General features: G+C 45.9%; 1 protein-coding gene across 1 annotated transcript; it reads right to left on the bottom strand.

Moving 5' to 3' along the window:
* Positions 1 to 1,608: 1,608 nt before the first annotated feature.
* LOC146172958 (uncharacterized) lies at positions 1,609 to 6,358 on the bottom strand. Its single transcript, XM_084584482.1, has 3 exons — positions 6,093 to 6,358; positions 2,900 to 3,078; positions 1,609 to 1,919 (listed from the first exon to the last, which is right to left on the bottom strand). The coding sequence occupies exons 1-3, from the start codon at positions 6,356 to 6,358 to the stop codon at positions 1,609 to 1,611; spliced, it is 756 nt and encodes a 251-aa protein (XP_084440608.1).
* Positions 6,359 to 22,770: the final 16,412 nt, after the last annotated feature.

Here is a 22,770-nt window from a genome sequence, read left to right as displayed (position 1 = left end):
GTTTATAGATATCTCACATCGAGGGCACAAAAAAACGCCTTTGAACAAGCTCAGTGGTCTGGTGTGACGAAGACGGTATATGTAAATAAATGGAAATATTTATTTATAAATAAAAGCGACTTAATTACATGTATTAGTTACACTATGTAATTATGTAATTATGTACAAATAGTGCGACTTTTCATTACGCTACATCGAGAGACAACGAAGCCAGGGAAGAAAAGATTGCTCCAGAAATGAGTGAACGGAAAATTAACAACACAAATATAGTAGGACGCTTAAGCTACGCCGTAAACGTTGGCGCGATAGCGTCTTAAGCATCACCCTTTCATTTGGCGTGTACCTTTACGTTTTTATTAGATTAAATTAGTTTACGGACACAATTTACGGAGAACAAAAGGCGCAGTATTTACTAGTTATTGATTATTGATTTATAGGAAGGGAAAGGCACTGTCGCACTTGTTTTCTGTGGACACCTCAACCGCGCCGCAATGGAAGGGAGGAAGGTGGGAGTGAAAATGGAAAGAGAGAAAAAGGAGCCGTAGTGGAGGGCTACGGAGTAATTTCGACCACCTGGGGATCTTTAACGTGCGCTGACATCGCACAGCACACGGACGCCTCTTCGTTTCGCCTCCATCGAAACGCAGCCGCTGAGCAGTATTTAGTATTTACTAAACTTTCTGCTCACTGCTCACTAGATAGATATCAACTGTCTATTTTCCCGTGACCATATTCTCTAAGTTCCACTTTGCCGGATTCATCTGATCTAACGTTGGCTGGCAAACAAGCCGCGGTTTTCAGGTATTCGTTGAAACCGACCGCACTCTTGGCTCATTAGCCACCACACCCTAGCACTGGCTATATTACTCAGCCTGTGGTTAGCCCATGAGCGCGGAAAGTGGCGATGGCTGTTCTCTTAAACAACGTGCTTGTCGCTGCAGAATGCTGTTCTATATTTTAATCGCATGCGCGCCTAAATAGAATTGCTGATAATAAAAAAAAGACTTCCAGATGTTTTCCAGATAGCTGTGATACGTTAACAGGGCACGTTGTCGGCATTGAACCAGTATACACTTCAGATGATGCATCACCCAGTCCCCTAAAAATCTAAATTCAGTATGGCCAGCCAAGAGCTTCCATCAAGCCATGATATATTGGAAGAAAAACAAATTTATTTACTTGGGCACAAAAGCGTCACTGGTGTCTAATAAAAACACGGATCCGTGACTATCCATTCTATAAATTCAGTGAAGCATGTGGATTACGGATTAGTACCGGACACATGCATTGGTAGAGAGTGCGAAAAGTCTTATAAAAATTATAAGCATCGCCCATGCCGTCTCAAAACATTATCAATTTCCCTTACCTGCTGTCAACAAACGTTTTACTAATCCCAGTTTTTACGGCGATTTGTGCAACCAAAGAACAATGATCATACAGTGGCAGGAAATTACCAGGCTAAAACATTCTATTCAGCCCAGTCCTTCTTTAGGCCTCTTGCATCGCGAAGCATGTCCCAGTTACCGAAACTTTCTGTTCCCTTCCCAACTCGCCATGTTGCTCCAGAATTATATCCTCAGTGCATCCGAGCAGCGAAGAGGACCATCTTCAGTTGAGGTACGTGACAGAGTCGAAGATTGAGAACATCCTCTTGCCGGCCAACTTATTGTTTCTGTTGTTCAGCCTGTTATTCAGGTCGGTGATGTCATTCTGTCCGGTGGGAAAAGGCGGTTCCGGTGTAAGTGGAACCGGAGACGTTATGGATGTCCCTCCGAGCTGCAGGATTCCGGGAGATGTGGGTACGGGTGAGATGGAGCTGGCGATGCTGTCCGTGCCCGTGAGCGTCCGCAGAGAAGGTCTCGGTCTCGACCTCGTCGTCGAGCCACGGCCTCTCTTCGCATATGGAGGACGCTTAGTACCTGAGTCAACAAAAAGTGCGAGCGTCCAAGCTAAAGGCAAGGTAAGATAACAGAAATTATGAAGTGTTGATAGGCATGTCTCTTCTGGCTACCAAGAGAATATCCTCCCACATCGAACAAACGGCAAGGCCTCTCCTCGGCGAAATCGACCACTACTGTTTTGATGTGGTACACCTGAGAATATATGTACACAGTCGTGCCTTTTTACCACAACCCCCCCCCCCCCCCCCCCCGCCTTTAATATGGACAACTCGGAATGTGGACAGCTCTCTAGGGACCCAACTTTTCATGTAATTAAGACTCGTTACTATAGAAACTTGCTTTCTGGACAATAGGTCAGTAGAGAACGATTAAAGCCCATCAAGCCCATGCATTTTTGCCACATTAGTATGGAAAGGGATGAGCCCAAAATATCTACTGCCTGTACGGAATGCTTCATATTATGCGTTTTGAATACAGAACATCAACGGAATGCAGTGAAAATTTTCAAATGACTGAGCGGTGGACCATTTATTAGTGAGTTCATTCCTTACAGAGTAAAGTTATCCAGCCGGTGCACCATGCCATTTCTAGTATCATGAGCGATAAAGAAAATTCTTTCTGCAGACTGTACCACGTAGAAAGCCGTAGTCGGCACCTTTCAGCTGACTGAGAGCGAAGTTGTCCATAAAGCGAGTAGTCCGTACTAACGAATCATGAAGTTTGGTATTCGGGAGCAAAATACTATGATTAAAGTCTACTTTTCTGCATTGTAGTAACGAGTGAAGTCAATGTAAAACACTATTTCGGGAGCTACAAGCACGTTATTTGAGTTTCCAACATACTCAAAATAGAGTAGTGTAGCTGAAGCCCTTATAGAGATGATTTAGCCGCGACTTGATGGTTCCTGATGGCTAAATGGCATAACTGGTACTAGTACTTCACAGTTCATATTCCCATTTTCACACGTAGGCAGTCCTTATGTCTTATGTTTTCCTTGCCTGTGACTTGACTGGCACTGCGACCGGCTCGTGAAATTCCTCGACCTCTTCTCCCGCTTCCGGATGGCCCAGGATTGAAGCCAATACCAGAGGCGACTCTGGACGTGGAGGCACTGCCTCCCGTGCCTTCGAAAGTCAGGTCTATTAGAAAAGAATCGTTGTCTTCAAAAGGCCGGTACCTGCGACGAAAAGAAAAACGAGACCGAGGTGGGTATTATCGTAAAGTATGGAATTGTATGGCATATTACGGCATGATATGGTGGGGTATGGTATTATATGGGTGTATTTGATTTGGAATAGAGGTGTTAACGTCACAAAGCAACTAAGGCTATGAGGACGCTCTCGTGAGAGGCACCCGAAATTTCGACCCCCTCTAGTTTTGCAGCGAGAGCTCCATTCGGATACTAGTCGAGCATTTCGCTGCAGAACCACTCTAGAATGTGTGGAATGCGCCACGAAGAGGAGGAGCAGGTGCGAGGGGCATTAACGAGGAGAGAAGATAAGATAAATTAACGAGGAGAGAAGATATGATACATTAACGAGGAGAGAAGATAAGAAAAAAGGCGAGGTCCAAATTGCTTGCTGTTCAATAAAAAGACGAAGAATAGAGCCGCTATATAAAAGCATTTCGAGTCTATACGCAACCAAATAGGGTCCTAAAGTGCCGAGAATAGTCCCCATCGTGATATTAGCTGCAGTAAAAAAATAAATACGTGACGACCGATGCTCGCTGTTTTCAACAAAAATTCCAGTGCGGCGAAAATTTCTGGCTTTACTCGAATGCCACGATGTTCACTTGCCAACCATGCGACAAATGCCTTTCGCCCTCAAGGTAGTCATTGCGGCAGATACTTGCGTTCTCTCCCGGAAGTAGAAGAATAATACCCCTTGAAACGGTTGAGGAGACTCGACAATGTTCTTTATTCCAGACATTTGTTGTTGTTCTTTCTTCACTCAAACAAAGTTCCTTCACTTTAAAGCGCCATAGAGATGGAGCACTTTTTGTGTGCCAGTCAGTTGTAAACTTCTCCGGAAAGTTCGATTAGCGTTTTCTTTTTATTTTACACTCAAGACGAATAACTAACTGACGTGCTAATGAACGCAACTGAGAAGTATTCACCGCGTCACGGGTCTCTTGAGGCCAAACACTAGAATTATTTATTTTTTTTCACAGAACAAAAAAAACCACAAACCTCGTTCAAAGAGCCACTCAGCAAACCCTCTATATTTCATGCAGGTGCCCTACAGCACAAAGCCTTTGTGCTGGACGACATCTGCATTCTACAGCATCTTTTTATAAACGTTCGGGTGCCCTAATTCTATTCCTGCAGGAATGGGCTCAAGGAACTATTCGGCACTTGGCTGAAGAAACTAACGCAGGTAAATATGGCAAACATTCGTTGTTTGACCAATCTCCTGAAGTGCGTGTCACTGCAGAAACGTGCGTGAATTGGTAAAAATATTTACATATTTATGGACCCCTAGAGTGTAGAGTATGTAGTGTTGACAGTGACAGGGGCACGCCAGTTCTGAATGTGTTGAGGACTACTCCCTTACGACATGAAGACAGCTCGGAAGTGGGCGCAGGTGTCTTGAATCTGCGTTCAAATCACGTGACTTAAACGCAGTGAGTCACGTGGATTGAAGGTCCGTGTTACTGATTAACAAAATATCCTTCCATGTTATTTCATTTGGATAGCAATTTTGATGGGACATATTAATTTTGGCTGTGTTGTTTGTTCGGCTAATCATTAGCTTAACTGAACTGTTCTGGAAATATTGTTTTCATATCCAAACGACGCATACAAGCGTGGTCGGTGCTGCTGCATTCCTGTGAATTTGGCTGCAGGAAGCGCTTCGAGACTGCGACGGATTAGTGTAGGCCCGAAAGGTCTGGCGGTGACTTATTTTAATTCGACCGCATTTTTTCAAGCCCCTCTTACTCCTAAACAAAGAAAAATGTACCTCGTTAGGATTCGTTGAGAAAACTACCCATGGTAACGCGGAATTCTAAAATGTCCGTAAGCTCGAAAATATCAGTGCACGTTAAAGAACGTCAGGATGCCGGAGCTGAACCAGCTATCACGGCAATGCCTCTTTCTGCATTTTTTACCTGCTGAGAAATTCTAGAAAAGCACATTATTTTCAATGGTGAGTTCTTTACGTACAGATTTTTCCCGTACCTCAGCAATGTGTCACATCACTCAATATTAATTACTACAGGTCCTCCCAAGTGAAGCTTGCAGTCTCTGCTCTTTGTCTTCAGAAACGCGGCCTCTATTGGTTTGTATGACTGTCTTGACTACTCAACGGGAGTGCAGTAGAAACATCAAAAGCAATAATTTGCTACGCTTCGAAAAATTAGGCCATTATTATCGGTATGTTCCTATGTAAATGACTTGGAGTGCAATGCGTCCAAAAAAACTGGGAGCAACCGCTACCTTTCTTACGAGAAAAAGAAAAGGCGGAGGTAAGTGTCTCCCTTCTCGGTGCACACCTGAAACGCTCCATCAGGAAGTGACAAGTGCAGCTTTCACTGACATCACTTTGAACTTTAAGGCAAGTCTAGAGTGTTGTTAAACATTGGTATGAACGTATATCAATGAGATTCGACTGGTCTTTCAATTCGCGGCGAAATTTTGCTTTCGTTGTTTGACCTCTAATGTGTGATGTTGTGTTGGGTTGGGTTTTTTGGCACACAGGCAACTAAGGCCATCATGCGCCAAACACTAGGTTGCTGAGCTTCTTTATGAGTGAAAGTGAAAAGTGTTTAGAAAACTTACAGCTGATTTAGAATCCCTAACTCTTTAAGAAAACTAAAAACAGATGAAATTTCAACAAGTGGTTTGTCTCCTAATAGTAAACAGGGGTGGAATGGGATGCGTTCATTATAGAAGGGAGTAATATATTTTTTTCTTAACTGTTCAAGTTCTGTGCACGAGATCAAAATGTTGTTCACGGTGAGCTCACCTCCACATTTTTCGCTTAATGGTTTTTGCTTATTTCTCAGTAAGAAATTTTGTGTCAAGTGTGTATGTCCAATTTGAAGACGGCACAAAATCACATCACTGGAGCGTTCCTTCTTTGACCTCTAATGAAGTACGCTTTTTTTTTCTTTTTTAGAATAGCTTCCAGGCACCTGCGGAATACTCTAATATACTGTTGATAAGTCTGCTACCTCCAAGTCACTTACCTCGGAAGACTAGGAGGAAAGATGAATGGTCGCGAAGGGTTGTAGATGAGGCTGCTGTCGCGTCGTGGAAGAAGCGGCGGCAGCTTTCGGCCTCCACGTTGCGCGGTGGCCGAGCCCCTGCGATCCCGAGCCTGGAATTTGCGCCTCTCGCGGACCAACGCACCGTGCAAGTGAACGTTCTCGTCCTGAAGAGTCCTCAGCTCGTTCCTCAAGCTGAGCCGCTTGTCGCTGAGCGCATCGGCCACCGACTCCATCTGCGAGATCATCTTGCTCACCTGCGCCATGATCGCCAGGTTCGAAGTTTTCAGTGAAGTCGGTCCCTTAGCAATGCTTCTAAATGTCCTCCATACTCACGGGAATTTTGTTTACAAAGGAATGTTATTGTAGCTGCTAAGAAGCTATCTGTACGCCAAGCATCCTCTTCGAACATATTTCTGAAGCGAGATCATCTTGCTCACCTGCGCCACGATCGCCAGGTTTGAAGTTTTCAGTGAAGTCGGTCCCTTAGCAATGCTTCTAAATGTCCTCCATACTCACGGGAATTTTGTTAACAAAGGAATGTTATTGTAGCTGCTAAGAAGCTATCTGTACGCCAAGCATCCTCTTCGAACATATTTCTGAAGCGAGATCATCTTGCTCACCGGCGCCACGATCGCCAGGTTTGAAGTTTTCAGTGAAGTCGGTCCCTTAGCAATGCTTCTAAATGTCCTCCATACTCACGGGAATTTTGTTTACAAAGGAATGTTATTGTAGCTGCTAAGACGCTATCTATACGGCAAGCATCTTCTTCGAACATATTTCTGAAACTAATATAAATTGGAAGTGTTTGGTCGAACTTCTGAATTAATATATTATTTGGTACAGAAATGCTGCATTTGATATACGGGCTTAGCAAAACCATTCTGTTCTACAGTTTGAGCAAGACAACCAGACGAACTGTCAAAGATCAAGTAAACCCCGCTCATAGAGTAAGGTCAAGACTCAGAACAAGGCAGATAACTGCAGCGGTCGCCAATCGAAAGTACGTACGGTACTGGATTCCCCACCACTAGCGTTCCAAAGGGATTAAAAAAGAATACTGCACGGAATTTTTGTATCGTCTGCGCGTTTTCAGGTGAACGTAGGAAGTTGAGGGTGTGCGTGAGTGGGCTCAACGAATAAGTTCCCCTATATTACTCGCAAGGAAATCTGACAGCGCTGTGCTCAACCCACACTGCACCCAGGCGGCATACACCACCGGTCCAATATTGGTACTACGTTGGCAGTACCATTGTGAGACATTGTTCCAGCGCACGAAAAACACACTGACGAAGGCAGCAGAGACAATACGAACACCGATTCGTGTTGTCTTCTCTACCTTCGTCCGTGTGTATTTCGTGCGCTAGAACAATGTCTTACAATTGTATCTAAAAACCAACTAATACAGTTTTCTACGCTTTGTTGGCAATTCACTGGTTTTGTGATGGATCGCACATTACCTGCCCAGTACCAATATTGGAAGATAAAGTTTTGAACTTGGCTTGGCCATTGTTGGACATAAACGTGGATTTTACGGCAGCAATGCAGCTATAGTTGAGAGAAACCTGACAGAAATGCTGCGAAAGTTTTAACATCTACCTTTTCCTTGTGCAGGTTTACGGAAAGGAAATAGTCACTATTAAAAGAACCTTGTGGGTTAAGCGCACTGTTGGAAACCTAAATAAGTGGTCGCCCCCACTTATCCCTCTCTGTCAGAAACTCTGTGGTTCTAAGCACGGGTGTTGATTCTCTTGGACACTGAAGTGCGGCACGATTTTAGCTAAGGAAGGCATGATTGCTTTATGACAGAATACCGTGCTTCATTTATCTATATTTACAGATGTAGTGTAAACTTTAGCTCCTCTCGTGTGCAGCTATTTGAGCTGCCACCTTCAAGGTAGACCAAGCTTTTCTTAAGACATACTTATCCGGCAAAAGAAAGAAAAATACTAAATACGACATACAGTTGTCTACGACCGACGGCCTCGACACAGCGTCTGTTAAGACGTCCTGCAATAAATATCGCAAAAAATTTTGCAAACGCTTAAGGTGAACGACAAGAGTATAAATCCTCCACCAATGCAAAAGAGGACCATTAACCTCGGGAACACATCCATACCTGGAAATAATTTTAATTCATTGAACCCATTCGTGGGGCCGTAACTAGCAGCTGATAGCTTCGCACTGTTGAAAACTATTGCGACTCTCAGTGGGCCCAACTTCCGAGAGAAAGCATATTTGCTGCCTCAGCAGCTGCTCCCAGCCCGGGTGGGGTGAACTGCAAGTCCTGGCGACTGCTGTACCCCGAATGAGTTGGCTCATCTACCCTTAACAAAACGCTTGCACTTTACTGCGCGCCCTTGACTTTTGTTCTAAACCTCTACTTACCTGCAGGAGGGCTTTCTTGAGCTGGGGGTAATCTTCTGGCTGCACTGTGTCCAGCGTGTCCTCGACAGCCACAATGTGGTCCCTGAGGATGGACGCGTGCTCCTGGAAGGCTGCCAACGAACTGCTCGTCCCAGCCACCAATGGCGGCTGGCGGCTGGTGCTGGGACCGGCCTTCGCGGCATTCGCTATCGAGCTCAGTGCCGGAGCGCGAATAAGGACCGGCGTCTTAGGTGGCTGCGGGGATTTTACAAGCGCTGGCAGCTCAGTCGCACTTGGCGACAGCGCACAGGCGCTCATGGTCCTCGGAGTGGGCGTTCAAGTCATCGCAGGCAGAATTTTCCTTCAAGGCTGCGGCTTTACGGCCCTTCTTCTCCCTCTAATCTTTCTGCAACTGGACATAATGACGATGTTGCTGCTCTTACGGGCACAAGTTACTCGATTGTGCCCAGCACAGCGGGTATGGGTCAAGAACAGTGAGGTCAAAGCAAATATACTCATTAAATGCAGGTAATATAGCGGGACAAAATTCTGATGGCGGTTACGATCCTCCATAGGGCAAAATTTGAGCACGACTAAACAATGAGCGCAAGTGTTTTTGCGGTATAAAAAAAGAATTTGAGTGATATGCTTGTATGTATGTATCAGTTCAGTTCAGGCGTTCAGTCGTGTCTGACTCTTCGTGACCCTATGGACCATGTCACGCCACGCTTTCCGGTCTCTCACTATCTTCTTAACATCACATAGCTTCATCTGCAATGCCTCGAGAATGCCATCTAACCATCGCGTTCGCTGCCTACCCCTTCTCCGGCGACCCTCAACCTTTCCCAACATCAAATCTTTCTCCAGCGACTCCTCTCTTCTCATCAGATGACCAAAGTAGCTGAGCTTTAACTTTAGAATTTGACCCTCCAACGAGCAGTCAGGGTTTATGGTTGACAATATCGACTGATTTGATCTTCTGGCAGTCCAAGGAACTCTTAAGAGTCTTCGCCAGCACCACAATTCAAACGCGTCAATTCTTCGGCGGTCAGCCTTTTTCACAGTCCAACTCTCGCATCCATACATCACAACTGGAAAGACCATAGCACGGGTTATACGGATCTTGGTTGGCAGACTAATGTCTCTGCTCTTTACTAGGCGGTCAAGGCTAACCATTGCTCTCTTTCCCAGAAGCAGGCGTCTCCTAATTTCATGGCTGCAGTCTCCTTTCGAGGTAATCTTGGCGCCCAAGAACAGAAAATCTGTCACAGCTTCCACTTCTTGTCCATTGATGCTCCAGGACTTGATAGGGCAAGACGCCATGATCTTCGTCTTTTTAATGTTCAGTTTAAGCCCAAACTTCTCACTCTCTTCTTGTACGCGCATCAGAAGTCTCTTGAGTTCCACTTCACTTTCTGCCATTAAAGTGGTATCATCCGCATATCTAAGGTTGTTGATACGTTTTCCAGCAATCTTCACTCCAGCTGAAGACTCGTCCAGACCGGCCTTCCTCATGATGCACTCTGCATATAGGTTAAATAGGCTGGGCGACAGTATGCAGCCTTGCCTCACCCCTTTCTCAATCGGAAACCAATCAGTAAGACCATGCCCAGTTCTGACTGTGGCCTCTTGCCCTTCATAAAGGTTCCTGAGGAGACAGATGAGGTGAATTGGAACTCCCATCTCTTGGAGAGCTTGCCACAATCTGCTGTGATCTACGCAGTCAAACGCTTTCGCATAATCAATAAAGCAGAAGTAAATGGGTTTCTGGAACTCTCTTGCTTTTTCCATGATCCAGCGAAGGTTGGCAATTTGGTCTCTAGTTCCTCTGCCCTTGCGAAACCCAGCTTGCACGTCCGGAAGCTCCCGATCCACATACTGCTGCAGCCTACCTTGCAGGATTTTTAACATCACCTTGCTAGCATGCGAAATAAGCGCGATCGTGCGGTAGTTGGAACAATCTTTGGCACTGCCTTTCTTTGGAATGGGGATGTAAACTGACCTCCTCCAGTCCTGTGGCCACTGCAGGGTTGTCCAAATCTTTTGACATAATGTATACAGTGTGTTAACAGCGTCGTGGTTGAGGTTTTGAAGCAACTCAGCTGGAATACCATCAATTCCGCTAGCTTTGTTCTTAGCAAGGCTGGCTAAGGCCCATTCAACTTCACTCTTCAGGATGCCCGGCTCGGGATCAGCAATCACAACCGTCCTATGTTGGGTTTGCACATCCGGGTCCTTCTTGTACAGTTCTTCTGTGTATTCCTGCCACCTCTTCTTTATCTCTGAGGCTTCAGTGAGGTCCTTGCCTCGTTTGTCCTTAATGACGCCCAGCTTAGCACAGAAGCTTCCTTTGATATCTTTGATTGTCTTATACAGAGCTCTTGTGTTCCTTAATTGGCTGTTGTCCTCAACTGCTTGGCACTGTATGTTCAGGAAGGCATTCTTATCTCTCCTTGCTACTTTCTGAAAATCCGCATTGAGAACCTTGTATCTTTCTCTTTCCCCCATACCTTTTGCCATCCTCCTTTCCTCAGCTATTTGCAAAGCCTCTTCAGATAACCAGTTTGCTTTTTTGCATTTCTTTTGCTTTGGAACTACCTTAGTAGCAACTTCTTGTATTATATCACGAACATCAGTCCACATCTCTTCGGGCTCTTTGTCTTCTAGATCTAATTCTTGAAATCGATTCCTCACTTCCACAGCATATTCTAATGGAATCTGATCCAGATCATACCTGAAAGGCCTTCCAGTTTTCTGCGTTTTCCTCAATCGAAGCTTAATTTTGGCAACAAGAAGCTGATGATCGGTGCCACAATCGGCCCCAGGCCTTGTTTTTACTGCTTGTATAGCGCTTCTCCATCTCTGTCGGCAAATAATATAATCGATCTGATTCCTGTACAGACCGTCCGGTGAAATCCATGTGTACAGGCGCCTCTTGTGCTGTTGAAAATGAGTATTCGCTATGGTCAGGTTGTTTTCTTGACAGAACTCTACTAGCCTCTGCCCAGCTTCATTTGGCTCACCAAGACCGAACTTGCCTGTAATTCCGGATATTTCTTCACTCCCGACCTTAGCAGTATGTATGTATACGCAGTTACAAAACACTCTAGTTTTCTCACAAGCGAGAGAATTTCTCAAAAAAGATAAGAAAAGCCCCGAGAGCAGCGCATAGCTCGTGGTTCTTATCTTTTTTGAGAAATTATCTTTGGTTCGCGACTCTCCTATGGCTTATGACTGTCTTTCGATCGGTCACAACGCCAACGACGCCAATGGCGACGCTGGTCAACCACCACCAAAACAGAACATACGAGCTCAACTCTAATATATTAAATTTGTCAGGAAGTTAAGCGAGTGATTAATGTCAGATTGTATTGTTGTTGTGGCCTTTTATCTGATGTTCGATTCATCTTCATCCCCAATCGCCTATTCAGTACAATGTAAAATGGCAAACGCTTATCATTTCAAATGTGTAGAAAACTTTTATAGTGCTTTTTTGCGCATATGTAAATGAAATTCCGAACATATACATGTCGGTGATATTTATTATATGTGCTCACCATAGAGCTATATTTATTACGGGTACCAGTGTCAAGAGACTTCTAATGAAGTGCAACGAAGTCCAGGAAAAGATTTTCCCATGACACCAAATAAATGTCATCTGAATAAATCCTAATATAATAAAAGCCATCATCTCCCATAACCCAAAGTAAACAAATAGTAATAAAGCACCCTATTAGTTTTAAATTCCACTATGCAGATACTGTTAACTACCAAAAAAATGATTGGCATACATTTTTTTCGTATGTCAACTAAGATGAACACATTAGCAAACCTAGAAGTAAACGTTCCGTTGCACCAGACATTTTATCGAGTTCTCGTAAGCTGCTTCCAGTAAAAGCTCAACTTCATGTGTATCATCAGTGGGTGAAAACTACAAAACCGTCTTCAAAATAAGACAAATTGTTTTATGGTTCTGTCGTATGTCAGATTCTTCTGCACTTGTGCAGTACTTTCTCCTAGTTCTACAGTTTCTTTTGCAGTAATTTTCTGTAGTCTGTAATACTTTTCTCTTGTCACAACAGGTTCATGCTCATAAATCCTTGTTAGAAAATTTTTTCTACTTTCTTCCGACAAGATCACGCCATGTTAAATTCCTACTGAGACTATTGTTCATTAGTTTGGTGCACTAAAACAAAGACTAATCTGAGCAGACTCCTTGTTTTGCAAAACACAGAATCCACTAGTTAAAAATATCGATTTAATGCCCACTACAAAGTATGCGCTCCATTCCTATAATATCGGCGATTAAAATCGGCCTAGTTTTCTTCTAACGAGGTCAGGATTTTTTTTTTTTTTTTTGTCATCGCTAGCTTTCATAGTAGTACTGGAATGCGAACAAGATGTCTAGATATGTGGGTATAATGCCACATTAAAACACAAATGACTAACTCTGATTATTAGCACATAACTTGTCATAACAGTTTAACATGTACAAACATACAGTCTAAACCAAAAGCAATCGAATCAGTGATCTGCGAAATTGTGAACCTACTTTCCTTTCGAAAAGATAGCAGTTATGCTTTTATTTCTTGTAGAATTGCATACAACGATGTCATAAGAAACATCGATGTGGCTGTGTTTCCTGAAAATGTGCACCTTCACAAGATTCCTAGTTTTTCGAAACCACGTTTTGAGGGCTTCACTGCAAGGGACCACTTTGAGTCGCTTGGTAAATTGTGGAACAAGTGGCCTTAGTACAATTTTCTTTGGAGACATTAGTTTTAATGAGTGACGCCGCAAAATGGGGTAAACAACTGTTTTTATTCAGGTGGACGCTTCCAGGTGGATGCTTCCAGAAGCTACTTTGCACTCGTCCTATATATTACTTGGAGCAACACGCCTACCGAGACGGATTCGCGGTCTACGTCCAATATTCTTAAGTTTCATATGTAAACCACATGGCGCTAGGTGACGAGTTCGGTGTTACGAAAACTCGTCGACAGTTTCCTCTGCACCACTTGCTGCCTTCACTGTATAGAGAGCAACAGGTAGTGAGGAGGAAACTCCAAACCGATACTTTCCCAAACCCATACCTCATCTTCAGAGTCCTCAACTCAGAAATTAACCCGTCTTGTCGCTTCTCTAGCGAAACAGCAAAACTAGATCACATTATACGGGCTTTTCGACGCCGTTTACCTCCTGCATAGCGCATGCATGATCCCTCCCTTGATGAGTAGAATAAAGTAAAGGTCAGTGACAGCCTGGACCTCCGAACTCGAGCCGTCTCTCCAGTCCTTGCCCTTAAAGGTGCAGTTAAAATGTCCTCCAGATTTTTGTTCTTCCAATACCGGACGTCAGAAGTGCTGCTTTGAGCCCGGAGGTTAGGCTTAGTCAAGCTTGTGTAGATATTTTTCATGTAATCATTCCAAAACTGCACATGACGAAATAGGGTTTATCAGCACGAGATCAATCAATCAACTTTATTTTTGAAAAGTATGACATATCCTCGCAGGCAGCATTCCTATAATCTAATCACCCATAGATGGGTTTTAAATGTGTCACCTGAAAGAAATCTTCCCTTCCAACTGTGAACGATTGTTTCCGTAAGGTCCGATTCATACCAATCCGATTTTGGGAGATGAGATTTTACGCCAGCGCTGAACGCATGCTTCATATAGCCACACAGCCATGCGATGGCGTTGATTTTGATGCATTCGGTAGTATTATAGAGGCACATGTTCAACGAATAAGCATTATTTTAGGTACGCGTCATGTCCTCTGCGCAGCCAGTGCTGTTACGCTAGCCGCTTACATGAACCCGACGATGTCGACCGTATAGGCCTGTCGCGCTGAAATTCAGTCAAGCTTGATCAGCCAGCGACTGCAAGGGCCAGGTGGACTCAGCTCAGCCAGTTTTATAAGGTGCGGGTAAATGGTTGTGAGTCAGGAAGACTCACGCCAGTAGAATGGGCTGTAGAAATACAAAACTGCAGTGCGCTGCCGCCTTTCCTTGTCCGAGGTAACTACGTACCACGGTGATTGTTCATGTCACCTTTGAGCGCGCACTCCAGTGCTCGCTCTAGAACTTTGCTGCAGTTGCACCGGCCATAACTCACCGAAATCGAGTTGATTTAAATAGGCATTCATCTATGTCAGTAGACTTGCCCATTCGCCCCCCCCCCCCCTTCTCTTGAACCGCTTTTGTTGTGTTCATGTAAAGGAGCTCCAGTCCAGTCCCTGAAGTCCCTTTCGCTTTTATTTTACTTTCCCATTTTCACTCGTTAAGACGGAGCTTACTGATACCTGAAAAGTTAAAAAACACTTTATTCCGCTATTTCCTACCTGAGTTTATTGCCGAAGTTGCCCAACACTGTTACTTCTATTTCATCAAGTTACGTGGTGTATACTAGATTTCAAGTTTGCACAGCGTATATATCAAATCACGAGAATTATTCCTATAGTGTTATAACCATCGATCTAAAGAACTCAAACAGAAACCGAGCAAAGGGTTAACGAAAGCCAAGAGTGTTCAAAACACAGCACAGAAAATATTATCTATGCATTTCAAACCTGGTCCAAGCGATATCAAATTTAGACATTTCTCTAATTTTTTAGAGGTTTCACTCTGTGCAGGCTTACCACGCTCTTCTCGAAACAGAAAGCTCTCCGTCCATCCTGATGACGCAATTTTAGTGTCGTGCAATCTAACTGAAATTACACAAGCCTCCGGCGGGGGCCAATTAACGTCCAGAACTCCTGGCAATGCAAAGTTCGCAAACAGCAATTATTAAGGCACCGCACTCCCTCAGAATCATGTGACGGTCGCTAGGCCGGTTTACCGGCTGGCTCTTCATGCGTTTGACCATCTTGCGGCTGTGAAGAGCTCGGTTCAGACGGTGAGGATATCTCAGGAGGCGCTTTGACCTGTGGGACCGAGAGTGCGGAACCCGAAGATACGTCGACTGCGGACCTCGAGCTGGAGTTGTTGCCGGCTTGCATTCTCGCAGAAGGTCTTGGCCGACATCTTCCAGCAGAACCGCGGCCTCTTCTCGTTCCCCGGAGCCGCCTGAGTCCTGCGAAGAGCACAATACAAAGGAGCATTTCAGTAGTGTGCGACAGAGATATTCGATTTTCAAGACAGCTTATGACCGCAGCTCGAGAGACAAGAAGGCGCTGAAAGGTTTGAAAAATATTATAGGGCCTGAACAGCTGTGTGGAATTTTGCTGCGATGACTACAGCATCGCCTAGGTAGTGTGCGACCCTGTGTCCATCGTTTGCCCTTTGATGCCCTCAAACACAGCGTCCTTTACCCGCTGAAAAGTTACAAGCGCTTCCTAAGTGAGATGGTCTTGAACTCGGACAGGCAGTACGGCATGATGAAAGCTGTCCTGCCTCCGTTGCTTTCGTAAACTTCAGGCTTCGCCATGCAAAGGCGCTTGCCCGGCCGTTGCGTGGTATCTGATGAATCACGGCGGCGAAGTTGTATAGGCGCTGAGCAAGCAGCTAACGGATGCATTTTCTGCAAGAGCGTAGCCGCGACTCTTGACACGCTGAGCGGACACTGTTGTTGCGACGGCCCGTCGCAGCCCGTTTATCCTGCGTCTGCAGAGGAAGGGCACCGCGGTGGTAAGCTTCGATACGGAGCCTGTTGCGGTACCCGGCTTGAGTGGCTGCTCCCCCGTAGCTCGTGTTTGTGCCGTACTATGTATTGTTAACGTGAGGCTCCTTTTTCGGCAATCGAACCTGCCTTGTGACACAGCTAAGTGGACTTTTTTGCGAGCTATTTCGCTACAATACATGCGTAGAACCTCCGACTGGGTTTTGTTGTCCCGGGATAATCCGGTGTTTTATCCCTAATTCCTCCAGTGCTTTACTGGTCTAATCATACCAGGGCTCAATAACTCAATTCTAGAAGGTGTTGCCTTCAAGTTCTAGGACCCTCAGATGAACGTGATTCTTGACGCTGGTATTCTAAACAAACACCTTCGTCCGCAGCAAGAGTGACAAGCTTAGATCTCAGGTAGACGATCACTCGACGTTGACTCGTGAAGACCAAGTTATAAATGCTGTCAAGGGTGCTGTCAAGCTGGATGATCCTGCAGACAACTTAGTTTGCAGGTTTGGTCTGGTTTGGTTTGGTTTGTTTTGGTTTGCGGTGTTTAAAGTCCCAAACCGACTTAGGCTATGAGAGACGCTGTAGTTGAAGACTCCAAAAATTTCGACCCCCTAGGTCTTTTTACGTGCACTGATATCTCACAGCACACGGGCGCCATGCTTTTCGCTTCCATAGAAAAAAACCGGCCGCGGCCGGGATTCCATCCTGAATCCTTGGGCACAGTCAGTCGAGCGCCCTAGCCCCTGCACCACAACGGCAGGCCCGTATATATAACGTGCAAGATAAAGGCTTTCTTCTTATGTTACTTTCGAGTTTCATTCCAAGCAGTCGTAGCTTTCTTGAGCAGAGCGGCAACCCCTCCGTTCATGAGCAAGTAGTTGTGCTTGTGTCCACTATGTATAAGCAATGTGACCATCAGTACAACCTTGGAGGTTGGGGGTTCATGTACTCGAGTCGCATACGTTGGCTTAGAGGTAGGCGGTCGGTTGTGTCGGCTGTTAGAGCTGTGCACAGCGCGTGTCGTCTCGGTAATCGACTTTGTTGCAACACAGCTAGGTCATGTCACCGTAGGCTTCGTCTCAGTAAGCAGCGTTGAGTCCTCTTGAAGGCCATTCGTCATGTAGTCTCGAACCAAGCGCTTACCTTCACAGGTTGCTGCTTTTTTTCTCAAGCATACGCTTAGAGACCGTCAGAGTACGGCGGCTGCGTATTTCCAGTCTGGCAAAGCGAAACATCAGGATGATGGCAATAATAAAGGGGACAAGCAGTTCGTTAATGTTCCTCTCAACGCAGATATTTTTAGATTTCCTTGGGTGCTGGCCCAATCGTGGTCGTGATGCGTCGAGGGGCAACTACGGAGACCAATACATATGTAAGGATAGCGACAAAAATACATAGCCGCCCTCGAAATGTGACACCAAATTGAACGCTCGAAATGGGTTCTCCGGGTGTAGCAACTTCTAGGAGTGGAGCTTTGATCGTATGCTGAGGAAATGGGGGCAGGATGTCGGCGTTCTGCAGCAACAAATTGGAGTCGAAGATGGCTTGGACGTCACAACGGATCCAGGGACGCTTAGTTCAGCGGAGTATATATTCGCTGGCGCTGCTTACGTATTGTTCGTTGTTGACGGGGTTCCTGGTGCTTTGCGCGCTTCCTCACACATGTCATCCTCAAGGATCGCTACTTAAAGCTGAGGTGGCCAGTGACTTACAGACTCTTTAACAGATCTGACAAAAATATCTACCTTCTTTTTGACCGCACAACAATTGAGTTGACTTTAGAACCATTTTGTTTCTTGCATCTTTGCACGCGCTGTCTCATTCGTATGTTAGATGAGTGATTTAAAAAAAAAAAAACTGCGCTCTGTCCTACTGGAGGACGCTATAGGGAATGTTATCAGCAATTACCGCTTAAGCAGATCTCGAGTAGCCAGGCAAACATATTTAGTTTTGTAACATTTCCTTCAATCCGGTTATCAGGTTCTCTTTAGCCAAGTCGGTTGTCAAGGTTGAGCTATAGAAATAACTGAGTGGCAATGCGAGAATAGCAAGAATAAAGTCAAAAGAGTAAAAAATTACATAGTTCTAGCCTCAGGTCAACGAAGCTTAGAAGCATGCACTGCTTCATAAATACGTAAGCACGACTCATGTCCAACCAGCGAGCGCTGCCGAAATTTATCTCATTGACAAATGATGTGGCGGCGGGCAAGTGCTTTTGGGCATCTTATCTTGGGTCGACTGATAAGGGTAAACCATAGATAGGAGTTGATATTCCCCGCAAGTCACGCACCTCCACTCATGAAGCAATAGGTGAGAACACTGACGCCGCGGGCTTACCCCGTCATGCTACTTTAGTAAGCTCATGTTTCCAAGAATGGAAAGGCCATCTAACTCTCCTTCACGGGCGTTGCATATAAGCGCATGGTTTGATTTACCTCGCGTACGACCGTTGCACATTATACCGGCCAAAGTGCTAATGCCACTCAGAATAGTATTGCCGTTGATGAAAACAATTATTTAGTGTTCTCCTTTAATACTTGCAGATTAGTATAGCATTAAGTACATAAATTCGATATAACGCCGGCAGGAATACGCATTGCTAGAATTCTCACATCCGCATTGGGTTCCGCCGTCCGGAACCTTATGTTTTCAATTTCTATAAGCAACTCTTGCTGAGCGATCACAATACCTCGGGGCTGACATTTTCATATCTAATGTACAGGTATTGTTAAGCAAGAACTAAGATGAAAACGTGAGGTCTACCTGTCGTAGTGGTAACCATGTTACTACCACGTCGGCCTCGTGAAGCCCCGCGACCCCTCCTCAGGCCAGTGGAGATACCGGAGCCACTACCCGTGGTGGCAACTGCTCGGGACGTAGACGTGCCGGTGGTGACGGCATCCGAAGCCAAGTCTACCAAAGAGGAGTCGGCCTCATTCAGTGGCTGATACCTGCGCAGTGCGTAAAAATGTTTTCAAAGCACTTTGGACCACTAAAGTGTGATGTGGCGAAAGTAAACGCCACTGATTCCTGCTTTGCTGTGTCTGTATTATATCCTGTGTGGTTGCGTCGTTCAAGGAAGCTCCAAATAAAAAGCGCAGCACGGACGCCTGGATCGAACGTCCGGCGGGATCAGCTTGATATATGCGTGAACCACCTGGTAATGTCATCGATCATGACCAGACGTGTTGCCATGATGATGTCACTTCCGGTTATTATACGCGACTGGGTGTGACGTCATCTTGACGTCACATTCTGTCTTGCCGCTGACGTCACCAGGTGATTACGCCACAATCTCGCGGTATCTCTCGAAGAAGTGCGACACTTTTCGCGAATGGACACTTGAGCCTATTAAGGCTTTCGCCTTAAAAGATAGCAAATGGAGACTGTTTCTTCAAAATACCTTAATAGTGACACACAACTTATATGGCTTACAGGAATTGCACCTGTAACTATACTCCGTTTCTAAAGTTGTTTACGGCACTAATAAGCCTAAAAGCGATCTAAGACAGAGTGGCACTCACTACACGATTGCGCTCGGATTGTATTGGGCCACCATCGCCTATAGGAGCGCGCAGGAGAACAATCATGTTGCGCACGCTACCTTGAGTTGGTCAGAGCACCCTTACCTTTGTAGTGATACAAACAGCATCCAAAACAAAGTATAAGATTGTAGCACGTGGTACAAAGCGACCCAAGAGGACCTGTACAGCAGCTGCGCTGATACTCCTACCCTGGTAGGCCGTAGCCGTGTGGTACACGTGGGCTGTGGCCTGGGGAGTCTGTTGACCTGGCACTTCGTTTTAGTAGTACGCCTGCCATGGTAGTAGAGATCAACTCCGAATGTCTCCAATATTTCTTCTAACCGAGGGAAAAGTCCCCATCATATTCAGCTAGATATACTCACTGCAGGGCAAAGGGCTCTCCCATATTCTTCCAGTTAACCCGGTTCGTGCTAGCGGCAAACCACTTGTCCCCTGCCAACTTCTTAACCTCATCCGAACCTAACTTTAACCAAATAGTGCGCATGTTTCGAAATCGGCAGCTAAGACTACTAGCCTGCATCGGGAGGATTTGCGGAGATATTGATTCTTATGGTGCAATTTAGAATATTTTAAAACAAATTACGTTCAAAAGGTATTTCCCTGCATTCGGACGAAATTTCCTGTCAAGAAAAATTTTGTTGTGGTTTAGCTCTGGTTAACCCTTGTTTAATTATTCCCCTATCATTATTATTCCCCTATCAGATTATTCCTTTATCATGCCCTATCAGTGTAAGGTGATACATTATTGGGGACAAGCTCATTCTTTAAAGGTATAACGCGATAGCGTAAGCCACCAGCCCACATATAAAGTCACGCTTCACCCAAGCCGTATGGACGTGCCTGCGTGTCGTAGGGATAACAAGCAGGCAAATGGTTCTGGCAGGCTGATTCTGATATCACCCTCCCATATGAAAGCAGCAACCCGAGTTGGCAGCTTCTGCCCGTAACGTGAATTCAAATGCCATGGCAGGCTGATTTTTTTTAGACCGTAGCTACGCCTCTTCACAACGTAGTTCTGTGTGTGTGTGTGTGTGTGTGTGTGTGTGTGTGTGTGTGTGTGTGTGTGTGTGTGTGTGTGTGTGTGTGTGTGTGTGTGTGTGTGTGTGTGTGTGTGTGTGTGTGTGTGTGTGTGTGTGTGTGTGTGTGTGTGTGTGTGTGTGTGTGTGTGTGTGTGTGTGTGTGTGTGTGTGTGTGTGTGTGTGTGTGTGTGTGTGTGTGTGTGTGTGTGTGTGTGTGTGTGTGTGTGTGTGTGTGTGTGTGTGTGTGTGTGTGTGTGTGTGTGTGTGTGTGTGTGTGTGTGTGTGTGTGTGTGTGTGTGTGTGTGTGTGTGTGTGTGTGTGTGTGTGTGTGTGTGTGTGTGTGTGTGTGTGTGTGTGTGTGTGTGTGTGTGTGTGTGTGTGTGTGCGCGTGCGTGCGTGCGTGCGTGCGCGCGTGTGTGTGTGTGTGTGCGTGTGCGTGTGCGTGTGCGTGTGCGTGTGTGTGTGTGTGTGTGTGTGTGTGTGTGTGTGTGTGTGTGTGTGCGTGCGTGCGTGCGTGCGTGCGCGCGTGTGCGTGCGTGCGCGCGTGTGTGTGTGTGTGTGTGTGTGTGTGTGTGTGTGTGTGTGTGTGTGTGTGTGTGTGTGTGTGTGTGTGTGTGTGTGTGTGTGTGTGTGTGTGTGTGTGTGTGTGTGTGTGTGTGTGTGTGTGTGTGTGTGTGTGTGTGTGTGTGTGTGTGTGTGTGTGTGTGTGTGTGTGTGTGTGTGTGTGTGTGTGTGTGTGTGTGTGTGTGTGTGTGTGTGTGTGTGTGTGTGTGTGTGTGTGTGTGTGTGTGTGTGTGTGTGTGTGTGTGTGTGTGTGTGTGTGTGTGTGTGTGTGTGTGTGTGTGTGTGTGTGTGTGTGTGTGTGTGTGTGTGTGTGTGTGTGTGTGTGTGTGTGTGTGTGTGTGTGTGTGTGTGTGTGTGTGTGTGTGTGTGTGTGTGTGTGTGTGTGTGTGTGTGTGTGTGTGTGTGTGTGTGTGTGTGTGTGTGTGTGTGTGTGTGTGTGTGTGTGTGTGTGTGTGTGTGTGTGTGTGTGTGTGTGTGTGTGTGTGTGTGTGTGTGTGTGTGTGTGTGTGTGTGTGTGTGTGTGTGTGTGTGTGTGTGTGTGTGTGTGTGTGTGTGTGTGTGTGTGTGTGTGTGTGTGTGTGTGTGTGTGTGTGTGTGTGTGTGTGTGTGTGTGTGTGTGTGTGTGTGTGTGTGTGTGTGTGTGTGTGTGTGTGTGTGTGTGTGTGTGTGTGTGTGTGTGTGTGTGTGTGTGTGTGTGTGTGTGTGTGTGTGTGTGTGTGTGTGTGTGTGTGTGTGTGTGTGTGTGTGTGTGTGTGTGTGTGTGTGTGTGTGTGTGTGTGTGTGTGTGTGTGTGTGTGTGTGTGTGTGTGTGTGTGTGTGTGTGTGTGTGTGTGTGTGTGTGTGTGTGTGTGTGTGTGTGTGTGTGTGTGTGTGTGTGTGTGTGTGTGTGTGTGTGTGTGTGTGTGTGTGTGTGTGTGTGTGTGTGTGTGAACACTATCCTTTGTTTCTTTATATCTGTTGCCTGCAACAGAAGGCGAGGAACGTCACTCAGTTTTCATTCGTAACGGCACCTTAATCGGCCCACTCAGCGTTGCAGTGAAGTGAGACGTCAGATCACGCTGACACCTATTAACGCCAGGAAGCGGAATTTGTGTTCTTGATTGCTGTGGCTGTAAAAACCTGCGCATGGTCATTGCCTCCTACCTAGTTAGAACCGGTGTCGTTACGAACGCGTGTGCGGCACCAAAGATGGCGCTGCTGTCACGCCTGAGAGGAAGAGGAGGAGGTGGCGGAGGCAATGCCAGCGGCGATGCCTGCATTGCCTTGGCTTCGAACGAGACGGAGCCGCTTTGGTGCTTTGCCTGAGCTTTGCGACGCTCCAGAACCAGCGCTCCCTGGAGATGGACGTTCTCGTCTTGAAGCGTGCGCAGTTCATTCTTTAGGTTCAGTCGCCTTTCGGTGAGGACGTCGGCCACCGACTCGATCTGGGATATCATGCTGCTGACCTGCGCAGTCAGCACATATAACGGTTTATTTGAAGCCGTTACAGCGCACACCTTGTCATTTGCACAGGTTGGTGAGACAGACAGCTACTTTAGAACGCCTGTTC

This window comes from Amblyomma maculatum, chromosome 11 (genome assembly GCF_055883805.1).
Source record: "Amblyomma maculatum isolate TAMU_Amacu chromosome 11, ASM5588380v1, whole genome shotgun sequence".
Taxonomy (NCBI): domain Eukaryota; kingdom Metazoa; phylum Arthropoda; class Arachnida; order Ixodida; family Ixodidae; genus Amblyomma; species Amblyomma maculatum.
The sequence above is the reverse complement of the archived record's forward strand: the minus strand, read 5'-3'. Positions and strand labels throughout refer to the sequence as shown.